This window comes from Plecotus auritus (assembly GCF_963455305.1).
Source record: "Plecotus auritus genome assembly, chromosome: X".
NCBI lineage: Eukaryota > Metazoa > Chordata > Mammalia > Chiroptera > Vespertilionidae > Plecotus > Plecotus auritus.
The window spans coordinates 57,836,936-57,856,566 of record NC_137784.1 but is presented as its reverse complement, the minus strand read 5'-3'; the positions used below and the strand labels follow the sequence as shown (position 1 = coordinate 57,856,566).

General features: G+C 38.3%; 1 protein-coding gene across 6 annotated transcripts in view; it reads left to right on the top strand.

The window, feature by feature from the left end:
* The window catches only part of HDAC8 (histone deacetylase 8), a 451,824-nt gene that overhangs the window by 160,231 nt on the left and 271,962 nt on the right, over nt 1-19,631 (top strand). The window contains exons 8-9 of one of the 6 annotated variants that reach the window (XM_080653232.1): nt 11,904-12,076; nt 15,307-17,251. The exons of 4 other annotated variants lie outside the window; for them this stretch is intronic. In XM_080653232.1, the coding sequence (XP_080509358.1) occupies nt 11,904-12,076; nt 15,307-15,449 (316 nt within the window). In that variant the 3' untranslated portion in view covers nt 15,450-17,251. Of the gene's footprint in view, nt 1-11,903; nt 12,077-15,306; nt 17,252-19,631 lie in introns of those variants that run through there. One more of the 6 variants, XM_080653233.1, reaches the window with a different exon arrangement.

Here is a 19,631-nt window from a genome sequence, read left to right as displayed (position 1 = left end):
ACATAAACAAATGGAAGAACATACTATGTTCATTGATTGGTAGAATCAACATCATTAAAATATCCATACTACCCAAAGCCATCTATAGATTCAATGCACTCCCTATTGAAATACCAATGGCATATTTCAAAGATCTAGAACAAACTCTCCAAAAATTCATCTGGGATAAAAATAGACCCTGAATAGCCACAGCTATCACGAGAAAGAAGAACAAAGTTAGAGGGATCACATTACCCAATATCAAGCTATATTACCAAGCCACAGTTCTCAAAACTGCCTGGCACAGGCACAAGAACAGACCTATAGACCAATGGAACAGAACAGAGAACCCAGAAATCGACCCAAGCCATTATGCTCAATTAATATTTGACAAAGGAGGCAGAGCATAAAATGGAGTTAAAACAGTCTCTTTAATAAATGGTGCTGGGAAATTTGGACAGATACATGCAAAAAAAGTGAAACTAGATCACCAACTTACACCATACAACAAAACAAACTCAAAATGGCTAAAGGACTTGAATGTAAGATGGGAAACCATAAAAATCCTACAAGACTCCATAGGCACCAAAATAGCAGACATATATTGTAGCTATATCTTTACAGGCACAGTTCCTAGGGCAATGGAGACTAAGGAGAAAATAAACAATGGGACTACATCAAAATAAAAAGCTTCTGCACAGTAAAAGAAACCATCAACAAAATAACAAGAAAGCCCACTGCATGGAGAACATATTTGCCAATGATATCTCTGATATGGGTTTAATCTCCAAAATTTACAGGGAACTCATACAACTTAACAAAAGGAAGATAAACAATCCAATCAAAAAATGGTTAAATGATCTAAATAGACACTTTTCGAAAGAGGACATACAGAAGGCCCAGAGACATGAAAACATGCTCGAAGTCACTAATCATCTGAGAGATGCAAATCAAAACAACAATGAGATACCGTCTCACATCTGTCAGAAAGGCTACCATCAACAAATCAACAAGCGACAAGTGCTGGTGAGGATGTGGAGAAAAAGGAACCCTCGTGCACTGCTGGTGGGAATGCAGACTGGTGCAGCCACTGTGGAAAATAGTATGGATTTTCCTCAAAAAGTTAAAAATGGAACTCCCATTTGACCCAGTAATCTCACTTCTAGCACTATATCCCAAGAAAACAAACACCAATCAGAAAGGATATATGCACCCCTATGTTCATAGCAGCACAATTTACCATAGCTAAGATTTGGAAACAGCCTAAGTGCCCATTAGCAGATGAGTGGATTAAAAAACAGTGGTACATCTACACAATGGAATACTATGCTGCTATAAAAAAGAAGAAACTTTTACCATTTGCAACAACATGGATGGAACTGAATAGCATTATGCTAAGTGAAATAAGCCAGTCCGAGAAAGATAAATATCACATGATCTCACCCATATGTGGGATATAATGATCAACATAATTTGATGAACAAGAATAGATCGATCTAGAGATGAATGGTTGGAGAGGGGGGGGTTAGAGAGCAACTAAAGGACTTGTATGCATGCATATTAGCAGAACCAATGGACACAGATACTGGGGCCGTGGGGGCTTGCCCGGGGTGGGAAAGGCTGCGGGGTGGGGGGTGAATTGGGGAAAAAGGAGACATAGTAAAACTTCAGACAATAAAAAAATTGGATTTCATAAAAATTAAAAATGTTTATGCTTCAAAGGACACTATCAACGAAGTGAAAGACAACCCATAGAATAGGAGAAATTTTTTGCAAATCATGTATCTGATAAGGGATTTATATTTAGAATATATAGATGCAACTTAATATTAAAAAAGACAAATGACCCAATTTAAAAATGGGCAAAGGACTTGCATAGACATTGCTATAAAAAAGATATACAACGGCCGAAACTGGTTTGGCTCAGTGGATAGAGCGTCGGCCTGCGGACTGAAAGGTCCCGGGTTCGATTCCGGTCAAGGGCATGTACCTTGGTTGCAGGCACATCCCCAGTGGGAGGTGTGCAGGAGGCAGCTGATCGATGTTTCTCTCTCATCGATGTTTCTAGCTTTCTATCCCTCTCCCTTCCTCTCTGCGAAATATCAATAAAATATATTAAAAAAAAAAAAGATATACAACGGACAAAAAAACCAAACAATATGAAATGATAATCAACATCATTAGTCACCAGTTAAATGCAAATCAAAACCACAGTAAGATACCACTTTACATCCCCTTGGATAGCTGCAATAATAATTTTTAAAAACCAGAAAATAAAGATGTGCAAGTATTGGAACCCTCATACATTGCCAGTGAGAATGTAGCATGGTACAACTGCTGTGGAAAACAGTCTGGTAATTCCTCAAAAGACTAACCATAGAGTTACCATATGACCCAGGAATTCCACTCATAGGTATATATCCAGACAAAAACTTGTACACAAATGTCCATAGCAGCATTTTGCATATGAGTCCCAAAATAGAAATAACCCAAATGTCCATCAACTGATCAAGAAAATGTGGTATGTACAAATAATGGAATAATAGCCTACCTAATAAAGAGGGAATATGCTAATTGACCCTCATGCAATCACAAAAATGGCAGTGCCCACAGCCAATAAGGAGTGAATATGCTAATTGACTTCCCCACCCTCGAAGATGGCAGCACCCACAGCCAATAAGGATGGGATATGCTAATTGACTGCCCTCAAAGATGGTGGCACACACAGCCAATAAGGAGGGAATATGCTAATTGACTGCCCCGCCCTCAAAGATGGTGGCACCCACAGCCACAAGATGGCGGCGCCCAGTCCCCTCAGCCCTGCCGGGGCAACAGGCCTCTGGAGTCGCCCAGTTCCCTCAGCCCCCCAGCCACCCAGGGCCGACCCGATGCACAGGCAAGCCTCAGATGGTGGCTTCTCAGCAGCCCAGGGCCACCCGAGGCTCAGGTAACCAGGGCCAACCAAGGCTTGCGCTGCCAGCAGTGGCAGCAGCAGAAGTGTGATGGGGCATCGCCTTTCCCTGATCGCTGGGTCACCTTCCACCCCTGAGGGCGCCTGGACTGTGAGAGGGGGCAGGCCGGGCTGAGAGTCCCCCCCTCCAGTGCATGAATTTTCATGCACCAGGCCTCTAGTTTAGCCATAAAAAGTAATGAAGTAGTGATACATGCTACAACATGGATGAACCTTGAAAATATTATTATAATTGGAAGAAGCATGTCAGAAAAGGCCACAATTATATAAAAGTTAGATTAGACAAATCCATAAAAAAATAGATTAGTGGTTCCCAGGGGCTGGCGAATAAAAGAATGGTGGCAATGGTTAGTTGCTTCTAATGGGTATAAGGTTTCTTTTGGGTCTCACAGGTAGAAAATGTTCTAAAATTTATTGTGATGATTGGTTGCACAACTCTATATACTAAAAGCTGTTGAACTGTACACTTTAAAAGGGGGAATTGTTTGGTATATGAACATCAATAAAGTTTTTTTAAAAACGTATTTCTTAATTGAGCTGTACCCATTGATGGACAACTGCAGATTTTCAAGTAGTATCAAGTAGCAGTTCCTTCTGAAAAGATGAAAAGGTAGCATAGAAAAGGCATTTGGATATCATGACCCAGAGGTCTCTTTCCCTTCAAGAGTGCAGTTTTGGGAGAACAGTAAAATCAGAAACTGGTTTGCAGGAAGTATGTATAGTTGGCCAATAAGTGGATAAATTTGGCACAGCTGAAAGGGGGAGGAGGAAATGGGTAACTTTTAACCTAAAGGAACAGAATCAATAGGAAGACAGAGACTGAAGATGTAAGAAAGAGCTTAATAGTGATAGATGTCCCTTAGAGTGACAGGAAAGAGGATCTAGTGCTCAGGTGGCAAAGTTAGCCTCAAGGAAGAGGGGGACTATGAGAGAAGACATTTTCAGGTAAAGAAAAGTGGTAGAGGAAGGCATTTATTACACATTCTTTCAACCAACTCGAGGCAGAAAATGTTTGATCTAGAAAATTAAACATCAAACTTTCTGCCTCTTACCTGACTGAGCTGGTCGCTGCTACATGTAATGAATCTGCAGTTACCTTTGGAGAGGGAGTGGAAATGAAGAGATGGCAATTTTTCACTTTTCTTTGATAGACCTTTATATTTGATTTTTTCAGCCTGAAGGATATACTCATATATTTGTATTTTTTAAAAATTAGACTAGCCCTAACTGGTTTGGATCAGTGGATAGAGCGTTGGCCTGCAGACTGAAGGGTCCCAGGTTCGATTCCAGTCAAGGGCATGTACCTTGGTTGTGGGCACATCCCCAGTAGGGGGTGTGCAGGAGGCAGCTGATTGATGTTTCTCTCTCATCAATGTTTCTAACTCTCTATCCCTCTCCCTCCTCTCTGTAAAAAAAATCAATAAGATATGTTTAAAAATTAGACTAGATATTACAAGAAATTGTTTACCAATTGGAGGTGAAGATAAGGATTGCCAAGCCACACAAGAGTGAGTGGCACATATCAGTCACTCAATAAATGTTTATGGCATTTGTTGAATTGAAATTATAAACATAATCTGTAGAGGAAACAATTGATTTGGTTTCTCAGCTTTCTCCAGCAAATGAGCAGAAAATTTTGACAGTGTGTTTTATCCAAGGGCTTAAGGATTGACAAGGCAAGAATAACAAAAGTGTGAGGGAATTAAGTATGTTAGTAGAAGTTTTTGAAATGACTAACCATTTTCTCCAAAATGAGTAGTGAAGTAAGTGAGGTAAAAAAATAGGCCTGTAGACTTTAAAAATAGCAGAAAGACTAGGAAAAACAAAGATTTATAATGAGACTAAAGAGACAAATCAATGGAGAAACATGGAAGTATAGAACATTGTATACAGAAAATATAGTTCAGAGTTCAGAGTCCTAGAAGTGGAGCAATTCCAAGTACTTCCTTACCAGGACCCAAAGTGTGGCTATGCCTAGGCATAACCAAAGCGGAGTTCATGTGGACATCACTGTTCAAAAGGTGAAGAAACTGTGATGTCAGAGAATTAGAAGAGTTGGTTCTCACTAGTAAACCCATTGTTCAAACTAGTGTCTGATATTTAGTAGGCATTCAGTCAATGTTTGTGGAGGGAAGGAAGGAAGGAAGGAAGGAAGGAAGGAAGGAAGGAAGGAAGGAAGGAAGGAAGGAAGGAAGGAAGGAGGGAGGGAGGGAGGGAGGGAGGGAGGGAGGGAGGGAGGGAGGGAGAAAAGGAAGGAAGAAGAGAGGACAAGAGTCTTCTTCCCCTACTGGATCATAAGCTCCTTGGGTCTTACTTATTTCTATATTTCTAGTGCCTGGCATAGAGAAGAATAGGTACTTGAATCAAGATTTTACTGAATGACGGCCATAAAAAAGGAAGGAAATCTTACCTTTTGTGACAGCATAGATAGACCTGGAGAGCATTATGCTAAGTGAAATAAGCCAGTCAGAGAAAAACAAGTACCATGATTTCACTTATATGTGGAATCTAAGGAACAAAATAAACTAACAAACAAAATAGAAATGGACTCACAGATACAGAGGACAGAATGACAGCTATCAGAGGGGAGGGGGGTTGGGGTGACAAAGGTGAAGGGATTAAGGAAAAAAAGCCTTATAGACACAGACAGTAGTATGGTGATTACCAGAGGGAAAGAGGGAGTGGGAGAGGTAGAAAAAGGTAAAGGGAGGACTTGGCTTGGGATGGTGAACACATAATACATTATATAGATGATGTATTATAGAATTGTACACATGAAACCTATTTAATTTTATTAACCAATTTCATCCCAATAAATTTAATAAAAAATAAAAAATGCAGGGGCAGGGAGGTTTTAGTGAAGTGGATGGATATGAACTGCAGAGAATGATGAGAAGAAAAGGGAGAGAGAAAAATTGTGAACCAGGTGCTAAAATCCTCAAGGGAGGTGAAAGAATACATTATAGATATATAGATGATGATGATGATGATGATGATGATGATGATGATGATAGATAGATAGATAGATAGATGATAGATAGATAGATATAAAGAAATTTCATAATATTTGGGTAATGTAAGAAAGTGACATTGACCTCAAATTAGGAGATTGATGACAGGTAAGAATATTAGATTTGGAACTAGCAATAGAAAAAGGAATATTTCAATTCCTCTTTTCTCTTCCTGTGAATTCAGAAGGAATACACACAGTGTGTTTTCTCCTTTGACACTCTCCCCTGACCCAATCTGTCACCAATCCCCCTCAGTTTTTTCCAAATTTTTCTTTTTTTAAAAAATATACTTTATTGATTTTTTACAGAGAGGAAGGGAGAGGGATGAGAGTTAGAAGCATCGATCAGCTGCCTCCTGCAACATCCCCTACTGGGGTTTCCAAATTTTTCTTACCTTGCTTCCTATTGCTCCTGTGCCTAGAATACTTCAATACCCTTTTTGCTAATCCCTGTCTCCAGACTTGCTCTCTCTTTGGACTTACATGCAATAGCAAAAATCAAATTTTCTAATCATTCTTTTTCAGCAGTATCAGTGCTTACCTCATACTTTTCCAGTGGCTCCCATTTGACTGTCACATCAAATGAAAACTTCCAGTCTTGAATTTGTGTCCAACATATAGCCCTCTATAGTTGTCCTCATTTCCAGTTGCTTTAACATTTATACTGTATACAAAATACCATACTTTTTTCAAATCTTCTAATTATCTTTTCTCTACCCATCTTAATCTTTTTTTTCTTTATTGATTAAGGTATTACATATGTGTCCTTATCCCCCCATTGCCCCCAACCCTCAACTCATGCCCTCACCCCCCTGGTGTCTGTGTCCATTGGTTAGGCTTATATGCATGCATACAAGTCCTTTGGTTGATCTCTCCCCCGTAGCCCCACCCTCACCTGCCTTCCCTCTGAAGTTTGAGCATCTGATCAATGCTTCTCTGTCTCTGGATCTGTTTTTGTTCATCAATTTATGTTCTTCATTATATTCCACAAATGAGTGAGATCATATGATATTTATCGTTATCTGACTGACTTATTTCGCTTAGCATAATGCTCTCCAGTTCCATCCATACTGTTGCAAATGGTAGGAGTTCCTTCCTTTGTATAGCAGCATAGTATTCCATTATGTAGATGTACCACAGTTTTTTAATCCACTCAATACTGTCTCCCACCATCAGTGCACAAGGGTTACTTTTTCTCCACATCCTCACCAGCACTTGTCATTTGTTGATTTGTTGATAATAGCCATTCTGACAGGTGTGAAATTGTACCGCATTGTCGTTTTGATTTGCATCTCTCAGATGATTAGTGACTTTGAGCATGTTTTCATATGCCTCTTGGCCTTCTTTATGTCCTCTTTTGAAAAGTATCAATTTAGGTCTGTTGCCCATTTTCTGATTGGGTTGTTTATCTTCCTTTTGTTAAGTTGTGTGAGTTCCCTGTAAATGTTGGAGATTAAACCCTTATCGGAGATAACATTGGCAAATATGTTCTCCCATGCAGTGGGCTTTCTTGTTGTTTTGTTGATGGTTTCTTTTTCTTTTTTATTGTTAGTTTAATTTATTTGCAGCATGTATCCTTTGTTGGCCAGGATATGTTAATCTGGCATTATAATTCTCTCCCTATACATATTAAGCTGTTGTCATTTTTGCATTAGCATTTCTTTTTTTTTGGGGGGTGAGGGCATGAGTGGGTGGGGGGTAATGGGGGAATAAGGACACATATGTAATACCTTAATCAATAAAGAAAAAAATTATAAATAGAGAAATGATGGTTTCTTTTTCTGTGCAGAAGCTTTTTATTTTGATGTAATCCCATTTGTTTATTTTCTCCTTAGTTTCCATTGCCCTTAGAGCTGTATCAGTGAAGATATTGCTTCAGCATATGTCTGAGATTTTGCTGCCTGTGAATTCCTCTAAGATTTTTATGGTTTCCCATCTTACGTTTAAGTCCTTTATCCATTTTGAGTTTATTTTTGTGTATGATGTAAGTTGGTGGTCTAGTTTCATATTTTTGCATGTATCTGTCCAGGAAAATTCTAGCAAATCAAATCCAGCATTACATCAGAAAGATCATACACCACGACCAAGTAGGATTTATCACCAGGGATACAAGGATGGTACAATATCCATAAATCAATAAACGTGATACATCAAATAAACAAATTGAGAGATAAAAAATCACATGGTCATATCATTTGATGCAGAAAATGCATTTGACAAAATCCAACAACCTTTCTTGATAAAAACCCTCAGCAAAGTGGGAATAGAGGGATCATACTGTAATATAATAAAAGCCTTATATAACAAACCTACAGCCAACATCATACTCAATGGGCAAAAACTAAAACCATTTCACCTAAGAACAGGAATGAGACAGGGATGCTCACTTTCACCACTCCTGTTCGACATAATACTGGAAGTGCTAGCCATAGCAATTAGACAAGAAGAAGAAATAAAAGGTATCCAAATTGGGAAAGAAGACATAAAACTGTCATTATTCGCAGATGACATGATACTGTACATAGGAAACCCTAAAGACTCCATCAAAAAATTATTAGACTTAATAAATGAATTTGGCAATGTAGCAGGATATAAAATTAATGCCCAGAAATCTATGGCTTTTTAATACACCAATAGTGAACTTATAGAAAGAGAGATTTAAAAAACAATCCCATTTACCATTGCACCAAAAAAATTAAAATACCTAGGAATAAACTGAACTAAGGAGGTAAAAGACCTGTACTCAGAAAACTACAGGACACTGAAAAAAGAGATAGAGGAAGACATAAACAGATGGAAGAACATACCATGTTCATGGATTGGTAGAATCAACATCATTAAAATGTCCATACTGCCCAAAGCAATCTATAGATTTAATGTAATCCCCATTAAAATACCAACAGCATATTTCACAGACCTAGAACAAACTCGCCAAAAATTCATCTGTAATAAAAAAAGACCCCACATAGCTGCAGCAATCCTGAGAAAGAAGAACAAAGTTGGAGGGATCTCAATACCAGATATCAAGGTGTATTACAAAGCCACTGTTCTCAAAAGTGCCTGGTACTGGCACAAGAACAGACATATAGATCAATGGAATAGAATAGAGAACCCAGAAATCGACCCAAACCACTATGCTCAATTAATATTTGACACAGGAGGCAAGTGCGTACAATGGAGTCAAGACAGTCTAATCTTTTATTTACTTTCATTTCTAAATAATCATAGATTCACAAGAGGTTGCAAAGAAATGTACAAGGAAGTCTTGTGCACCTTTCCTCCATCCTCCTTCAATGTTGACATCTTGTACAATTATAGTACAATCAAGAAGTTGTCATTGGTACAATCTATAGAGCTTATTCACTTTTCACCAGTTATACATGTTGTATGTGTGTGTGTGTGTGTGTGTATGTGTGTGTGTGTGTGTGTAGCTCTATGTGGCTTTGCATAGCCACAACTACTTCCACAATCAAAATACCAAACTGTACCATCACCATAAGACTCTGTCCTGGAACCATACCTATTCTTAACTTCTGGCAACCACTAATGGTATATAAGTGGAATCATGCAATGTATATTTGGGGACTGACCTTTTTCACCCAGCATAATTCCCTTGAGACCCATCCAAGTTCTTTTACATGTGTCAATAGTTTCCTTTTATTGAGCAATCTTCCAATGATATGGATGTACCACAGTTTAACTATTCACTTGTTGAATTATATCTGAGTGGTTTCAAGTTTGGATTGTTACAAATAAAGCTTTTATGTACATTTATGTGCAAGTTCCTACATGAAAATAAGTTTTCTCTAGAATAAATGTCCAAAAATCAATTGCTAAATCATATGGTAAGTCTACTTTTAGTTTTGATGGGAATAGCCAATATATTTTCCAGAGTGGCTATATCATTTTACTTTCTCTTCCACAAGGTATGTGTGATATTGTTTTTCCCACATCCTAACCAGAAGTTGATGCTATTACTATTTTTCATTTTAGCCATTTTGATATGTGGATCATCATAGTTTTTCTGATCTTTTGAGACCTAAGTCAAGAGGTACCCCTGTAGAGGCTTTTCTAACATCATCTGTAAAAGTTGATTACTCTCTCCTCTCTACCATTTCTGCTATTTCATTCATCATTGTATTTTAAATATTTATTGACATAGTCTGACTTATCCCTCTGTTCTGAGCCACATGAAGATAAGAACTGTGCCACATTCATCTTGGTTCCTGCAACATCTGGTACTGATTTATGCTGGACACACAGAGGGTGCTCAGTTAATGTGTGCAAACTGAGGGAAAGAATGAATGAGAAAACCTTAGTCTTTCTTGCCTCCCATTCCTCTACATTACCTGTAAACCTTTTTTAGAAAAGAAATCATTTCTTCCACTTTGTCTCACAGCAGCAACTAATAAGGTGCTCTGTACATGTAGATGCTCAATAAATGTTGGCTCACATCAACCAAAGTACTTATATGCACGCATATAAGCCTAATCAATGGACACAGACAACAGGGGAGTGGGGGCATGAATGGGAGGTGGGGGGTAATGGGGGAATAAGGACACATATGTAATACCTTAATCAATAAAGAAATTAAAAAAAATGTTGGCTCACTATTCAGATGCTTATCATTCCTCTGCACTCAAGAGATAAGCACATGAAAGAGAGGATAGGCCTGAGTATTCCTATATTGAGTAGCATATGTCATAAGTTTTATAATATTCTTATAATCTCCTCAATCACTCAATATTTGTCTGTATAGATGAGAAATAAAAACAAAACAGTCTTTTGAGTCAAAGAATGACTGCAGCTGAGCACTTTTCAGTAGTTTCAATGCCCTTGCTACATATGAATTTGAGAGATCAGCATTTTATATCCCTGAATTCTTTTTGCAGTTTCAGAAGGATCTGGGATTTTTCTGTTTTTGCTGCACTGGTATAATTTGACATGTTGACTATGAAGGTGTATTAACCCCAGCATTTTTAATCACTTTTTTACTATGCTTTTTCTCAACTATGAAGTAACTTAATTTGCACATGTTTATATGTCTCTGTGAGTTACTCAGGCCCTTGAGTACTGGTGTATGTTTTGTCTGGGAACTATATTATAAGCCCCTTGAGAGCAGGGATCTTATAACTCCTAGGAATGTATTCTGGACATTGTCAGTGTTCAATTAATGAGAATACTGGAAACCTGACTAAGATCATCTGTAACATTGACAACTTCCTTTTCTAACTTGAAAAAAGTTGTTAGGTTGATTTGATAACATTGAATGATTCTACCCAAAATTATGCTAATTTCTACCCACTACAATTTGTTCTTTAGGCTGCTTTCAGATTTATAATTTTGGATCAGTTGTTGCAGTTCCCTTTCCTGTAATACTCTGGTTACGAATGAATTGGGGAGGGCTGCATTTCATAACCCAGAAGTTCTTTAGCATAATAAAAAGTAAGCTGATAATGTTTATACTTTCAAAGCATTTAATTCTTTTCACCAGCCCCCCAGTGATAACTAGGTGATAAACTCCAAGTATGTTGACAATCTTAATTATGAGAAATAATCCTTAATAACCAACTATATATGTCTTATTTTCCCAGATTGTAAAATGAAGTAATTGTGTATACTATGTACTATGACTGTTGAAGTTAAATTAATATGAAAGTTTCAAGGAAGTCTGAGTTCTAAAACTCAGGACAAATTCAGTCCTTAGTGAGGGTGGAGTTAGATAGAATTTTTTGTGTAAGTTGTTTTACTGAGGTATAATTTACATACAATCTGATTCACGCTTTTTAAATGGAAAGTGTGATGAGTTTGACAAGTTGGATTTTTTCCCTTCAGTATTTCCTGATTCAACTATACCTCCTACTGGCTCCACCATCATCACCACCTCTAGAGCAAAATAACCTATAATTTTCTGACATTTTATATTATTTCTCTTTTCTACAGTGTACTAAAGGAGGTATATATGGCCTTTAATCCCAAAGCAGTGGTCTTACAGCTGGGAGCTGATACAATAGCTGGGGATCCCATGTGCTCCTTTAACATGACTCCATTGGGAATTGTCAGGTGTCTTAAGTACATCCTTCAGTGGCAATTGGCAACACTCATTTTGGGAGGAGGTGAGTACAAAGGAAGGTGACCAGGAGAATTTGTTGACCTTCCTCCATATTTTATTTATTGACACTGAGGAAAACTTGACTTTCTTACATTAGATAATATCAACCTACCTGTGGTCCAGAAGCCTGATTCAGTGAATTCTGCCACCTTCATAGTTCAGCATAAGGAAGTATTGATACACTTCTACTCAGTTTGGTGTACGCATTGAATCCTTGGCACTCCGACAGAAAATGTTTAGGTTAAAGGTGACACCAGATCTTATTAAGAACTAGAGGCCCGGTGCATGAAAATCGTGCACTCAGGGGGGGTCCCCTCAGCCAGGATTGTGAGAGGGCACAGGTGAGGCCGAGGGACTCCCATCGGTGCAGGATTGAGGCTGGGGAGGGATGCAGGAAGTTGGCCAGCTGGGGAGGGGCCACGGGAGGGCCTCAGGGCATGTCCAGCCCATCTTGCTCAGTCCCAATTGGCTGACCCCAGCAGCAAGCTAACCTACAGGCCAGAGTGTCTTCCCCCTGGTGGTCAGTGCACGTCATAGCGAGCAGTTGAGCAGCCTTAACATATCATTAGCATATTATGCTTTGATTGGTTGAATGGCTGACTGGACGACTGGACACTTAGCATATTAAGCTTTTATTATATAGGATAGAGAATGCTGACAGTGGATTTTGATCTATCTTCTCTCAGTGTAATTTTGACTCCCAGTTCTAATAATAATGCTATAGAAACATACCACTAAAATTCTAATCCTACTAAAATATATGTAGTAAACACATGACTTCATTAAACCTAAGCTGAAATCAGGAATGACTTCTGCCCCCAACATCCTAAAAATGCATGGATTTGTAAAGTAAAGTAAAGTAAAGTAAAGTAAAGTAAAATTAAGAGATCTAAAGAGTCTATTGGACATTCTTGCCCTCAGTGTATACTGATGTTTTGTATTACTTAACCAACAGAAGCTGAGTTTGTTCAATAGAAACATTTACATGTCTGCGAACTACCTTTGAAGATGTTTTCTTAGAATATTCTATCTGTCTGGCAAAGTCTTTATTTTATTGGGTGAATGCATCAGCGTGTTAAAATAACATGGTCAAGTTAGATTGAGCTTAAAATGTATGTACTATGGAACAGCTTATAGTTTGTGATTCTGTCAGGCTATTGTAAAAAACAAAATTAGAGGAACCATGTGAAGGCCTTATGAATGAGCATTCAATACAAATACACAAGCCTGGTCCTTTGGCAGCCTCAAACTCTAGAGGGATCAAAATTAAAGGTGCTTACAAGAGACAACTTCTTATAAAAAGCCAGAAAGAAATGTATTAACTTCAACTCAGGGAAAAGATAACATTGATAAGTGCTGTGTGGCATATAACTTTCCTTACCAGCATGAAGAATGATTATTATGATAGAAGTATAGTTACAGGAAAAGAAAACAAAAGACCTTTCCACAACACATAACTGTGTAAATTCAACTTTTGTTTGAGGCTTCAACCTATACTTAGCATTTTTAAAGCCTCTTAGCTTCCTCAGTCCAAAGTTTTAGCTTTTGAAAAATGTGTATTCCTGAAAATGCCTGTGCATAAATGGAATTTTTAGAAATCATATTGTATGTACACTAGAGAGAACTATTACTTAAAACCTATAGTGATTCTTTTTTGAAATCAAATAATCACTCCCAGTAAGTCAACCTTAGAAATTTAGATTTTTTCACATCAGGAGTACTTAAAGTAATACCTATACTATTTCACTTAAATTTTCAACCACCAATAATGCATAAACAATTAGGGGAGATGGCCAAAGCCTCAAGCTTCAGTGGACCTTATTGAGGCCAAAAGACATATTCCAAAAGCCCCAGCAACCCTGACCTTTCAAGGCTTAAGAAATGAGTGACCATATGTCTCAATTTATACATGTTATCCCAGTGTAGTTGTTTTTTAATATATTTTTATTGATTTCAGAGAGGAAGAGAGAGATAGAGACATCAATGATGAGAGAGAAACATTGATCAGCTGCCTCCTGTAAGTTCCACACTGGGGACCGAGCCCGCAACTTGGGCATGTGCCCTGACCAAGAATCGAACCAGTGACCTTCTGGTTCATAGATCGATGCTCAACCACTGAGCCATGCCAGCTGGGCTCCAGTGTAATTGTTAATAGTATCCCCTTTTACCCTTAAAATTATACCATTTTGGATGATAAATTTTATGGTTACCTAACCTAAAATATACTAAATTCAATTTCCCTCAGGCTGCATTGAAGTTGGGAACTCATTCTATTTTATCCTTACCCTTTTGGAATTTAGCTAAAGGCCAGTATTCTAATGCTCACATGGTAGAACACATCTATTCAGAACAAAAATATTCTGATTGGTAGCCAGTAGATATGGCTTCTGGGTGACTGACAGGACCTGACAAGATGGGTCAGAGTGTCAATCAACAGTCCCTTTCTCAGCTCATTCTCTTTGATCTCTGCATTTTGTGGAGAAAAGGAATGCTGATAATAAAATAAGGAAGTTGGTTTCTGTTAGCATTTTCCTTTTCTCTTCCCAGCATGTATCTAGAGCCCCATCTGCCAATAGATTTAACATGCAAACCACATCCAGCAGTCATTTTATAGAATTGTTGCAAAATTCATCACAGAAACCTTCATGTTGGGTAGGTCATCTCAAGAGATTTAGGTTCCAGAGATCTCATTCTTGCAGATTACTCTTGATGGAATTGAGGAACTTAGAGTCCTCAGGTGCATATTTGTTCTGAAACTAGAACCTTTTTAATCTCCATAGGCCTTGAACTTCCCAGTTCCACACTGTGCATGGTCTGACTTGGTCTACTGAAGTCTGACTACCAGGTGGTTTAAAAATATAAGGGTATGTTTTGGTGAAATTCTGCAAGTTGAAATTGTCTTTTTAGCCCTTTTATTAAAACATTTTTCTCGCCGAAACCGGTTTGGCTCAGTGGATAGAGCGTCGGCCTGTGGACTGAAAGGTCCCGGGTTCGATTCCGGTCAAGGGCATGTACCTTGGTTGCGGGCACATCCCCAGTGGGAGGTGTGCAGGAGGCAGCTGATCGATGTTTCTCTCTCATCGATGTTTCTAGCTCTCTATCCCTCTCCCTTCCTCTGTGAAATATCAATAAAATATATTTAAAAAAAATTTTTCTCTCCTTCCTTACCCCTCTTCCCTCTCCTGCTGTTTTGTGACTATTCTTTCCTAACTTCACAATTCTTGGTGGAAACAGGAGGCTATAACCTTGCCAACATGGCTCGATGCTGGACATACTTGACTGGGGTCATCCTAGGGAAAACATTATCCTCTGAGATCCCAGATCATGAGGTAAGTAAGGCTCTGACAAGTCCTCTCTTCTTTAAGGGGAAGAGCTGAGTCATTCCACCTAATCAAAATCACATCCTCACTACTCAATACTGTTTTGTTGAGAGACACTCTAATAACAATAACATACTGTCTTGGCAGAATAGTGGACTCTTGTTCCAAAATATCCAAGACCTTCTGCCTTTTTTACAAGAGATCTCAGAGGCCAACCAACTTTAATTTCTCAATTAATTACAGAGACTGTGGGAAGGGGTCACCTGTTCACACAAAGAACTCTTTGGAATATGTGTATATTTTCATCCCTAACCTCAAAAAAGTAGTGGCAGTTTTCTAAATGTATAAGTTTGGATCTCGTCTATCTTTAAAAAGTCCCATAGGCAGTATGTCCCACCTATGTTCTTTGGTGGTAATCCTAATGTCTCAGTTTTCTTTGGCTAATATAAAATTTAAGAAATACAGATCACCACAAAGACAGGTAGGTTTTAGTGCTTTTCCAGTGATTAGTGGCACACAGAGGTTGGGGTAGGACCATTAAAAATGTGAACCATGTCATTTGAACCCTCACCATTTTCTTTAATCATGAGTTGAGCTTTACATTTTCCATAGCAAAATGCCTGCTCTAGTTTTCCCAAAACAGGTTAATAGAAAGCTATCTGGAACCTGTGAGTGTGCTGACAATCCTTTACCCAAAGGTGTATCCCTTCTCTTCCCACCTACATCCATACCTGGCAGGAAGCGTGTTATCACAGATCAGGATGTGTAGCTGCAGGCCTTAGACTGTGTGACTTTATAATAATGACTTTATAATAATGAATCCACTTTCTCAAGCCAATTCCCAAGGTGTAGAGACGGTACTTTGGTTATAACGTTTTGATTCCTCCCAGATACAGAAGCTGTGCACTTGGGAGCATTATGTTTTTGAAAGTTAGTATTATTGTTTTAAAAAATTAGAAATAAACTAATTTTCTTCTAACCAGAGATGAGGTATAATATGTACCTCAGAAGAAAAAAACTCAGTATGTCTAAAATACAAATAGAAGGCAAGCTATAATTTGAGACAATTTGCTGGTGTCAGGGTTAATAGAAGTTTCTTTCCTTAACTTACCTTTATTCCGTACTTGGAATCTTTATGAAATATAAAGGTAAGCAAACAAATGTAATCATTGTTATTGCTGTGGGGATATCTCATATTGCATTATAATTTAAACCATTGAGACTTTAAAAACTTATCAGGTTTTGTAAAAAAAATAGTTTTAAGCATATAGAAGCCTGAATTGAGAATGTGTTCTGTTCCTATGAAACAATATAAATCCATAGAGTCATCTGTCTTAAAAGGTTTATGACATTTTAATAAAGATGAATACTGCCTCTGGTACATAGAAAAGCAATGCGCCTCAATAGGTGTAGGTTTGGCCTTATAGATAGACATGCCCTATCTTTATACTGACATATTCTGCCAGATTAAATGAGATGTAATATATGCTAAGTGCCTAACACAGTTCTTGGAACATAATAGGCACCTTTGACATCTAAATTTTCTCCTTCCCCTTTGTATGCTCCTAACAACTTCTTATAATCAGACATTTATGACTTTGTGATTCATAAATTTGCCCGAACTTTTTTTTAATCCCTTCTATAATATCCTTCTGGTATTAGAGATGTGAGTCATCCAAGAAGGAAGAAAGAAAAAAATTGAAATGACAGCCTTCCAAGTTTAATAAGATAATATTTTCATGAAAATTGCCAAACATAGACTCTACAGCATGGAGGCATAAATAAGTTTTGTGCCACAATACACAGTTGCACACAAATATGCCTGTGGTCCTCTGTAATCGGATAAACAAATGGTAGATAAAAAAAAAAAAATTTATTGAGCACCCATTGTTGAAAGATGCAGACTCAAAGACCGTGTCCCCTACCTCAAGCATCAGGGAAGGTGGGCAGTATAAGTGCTGGAAGAATAGGTAGATAACACAAATAATTATATTGCAGAGCAGAATAAGAACCGCAAGACAGTAGGAACAATGGCTATGGAGATGTGCTTCAAATATAAACAGGATACAGAGGAGTGTACAAAATACCCTGCCCTCCAGGAGCTGAAAATATAATTGAGAAATATAATCACTGACAAGGTCAAGACTGTGTAGCAGTCAACCACAGTCGAGCTGACTCCCTCACTGTCTTCACTCTCATTCTTGGGCTTGTGTTCTGTCTCCTTGGATAATAATCTTCCTCCTCTTCCAAATGCCTTTCCCTCACCTCTCTACTATCTCCATAGGTCCAGCTTCAAGTCCTATGCCTTTAATAATCCCTTACCTAAATATACCAAAACCCTTTCAGCTCTTTCTTCACATTTGTTTGTTAAGTGTTTCATCATTCATTTAACAAATATTCCTTGGGCCCCTATTACTTGCCAGGCCCTATTCAGAACTAGATTCAGAGATACAAAGACTGACAAGATAGCCTGGCCAGTGTAGGTCAGTGGTTGAGTATAGACCCATGAACCAAGAGGTCTCTGGTTTTGTTGGGGTGCATGCCCGAGTTGCAAGCTCAATCCCTGGTGAGGGGTGTGCAAGAGGTAGCCGATGGATGTTGATGTTTCTCTCTCATTGATATTTCTATCTCTCTTTCCCTTCCTCTCTTTCTCTCTAAATATCAGTAAAAACATATTTTTAAAGACTAACAAACCCAGTACTCTCAAATATCTCATCATCTAATACAGGCAACAGAATAATGTACTCAAATCCAGGTCAGATGAGGAGCATAGAGGAAATGTTTCATCAAAACTTTGAAACAAAAAACTTTGAACTGAATCTTGGACGTTGACTGGGAGTTTTCCAGGTGAAGAAGTGGAAAAGGCATTCTAGGCAAGGGGAACAGAGATTGGAAAGAACCTGGTGCTTCATGGGACCACTGAGAAGTTTGATATAATGGTAGAACATGGGGGTTATGAGAAAGAATGGGAAGGATAAAGGCTTGAGTGGAAATGGGAGCCAGATAATGAAGACCCTTTAATGCTGCACTAAAGAGCTTCACTTTTTTTTGTGAAAACAGATGAGCATTTTTTTTAGAAAGTTTACTTGGTAGAACATGGCAGATAGACTGCAAAGGGAGAGACTTGAGAAAGCCAAATCTGCTAAGAGATTCAAGTACACTCCTATAACATGTAGAGTCTGCACCATTCATTTGGTCATTTGTGTTTTGATTGTCTGCATTCCCCCTCAATGCCTAACAATGTTAACCACCCACCTAGTTGGTGTTGACTCATTGAATGAACAACTGAATAATATGTGTCTCAACATTCACATTGGAAAACTTCTATTTTTAAGATGGAAGAATTGGATGCATAATCTAGCCTTTTTCTGGAAACAGTTTAACCCTAGTACCAACTACCCATCCTTTGCAAGAATTGCAGGTGAATACCAGCTATATGAAATAGATGTATCCATTGGAAAATGCTAGATTGCCAAATGAAGGGAAGGGAGTTAGGAAGGCAAGCCCAGAAAAAATATTAGAAGTGATTAGTGATGTAAAAATAAAAGAAGTGATTAGTAGTGAGATTCAATCATAACCCTCAGAAGATACAAAACTAGTGATGCCATAAAGCCAGTGATCAGGGAGTTAGTCCCAGCCCAAGAACTGGGGAGCCAGGTTGGCCAGCCAGATGTGGAATAAAGAAGCAGTCCCAGCTGGAAGAAGTATTGGGCCCAGATTCGAAAGCTAAGAGGAATGGAGCCTGCCCATATGACTGGCCCAGGTGTCTTTACCATAGAAACATCCCAAAGGTGACATGGGTTTTTTAAAATTGCCAGTGCATGGCTAATTTAGCAAATCACCTCCTCCATGTAATAAGGCTTAAGGACTATTATATATCAGAATCTTCTGTAAACCAGTAATACTATTTGGATCCTATGTTCTAAAAAAGAGTACAGCAGTTATATCATGTACATATCAGCTATATGTATATGCCTGAATCATCATGTAGGTTTATAAACAAAATTTAGTGAAAAAAATATTTACTTAGCCAGCCACTTTTGATAGACTGTTAGATAAACTATGTCTCATTCATATCAGGGAATATATGTAGCCATTGAAAAAAATTGATTTATATCTTATATAATAAAAAGCTAATATGTAAATAGACTGAACAGTGGAACAACCGAACAACTGGTCACTATGACATGTGCTGACCACCAGGGGGTGCACGCGGAACATGGCGGGCGTCGGCCGCAG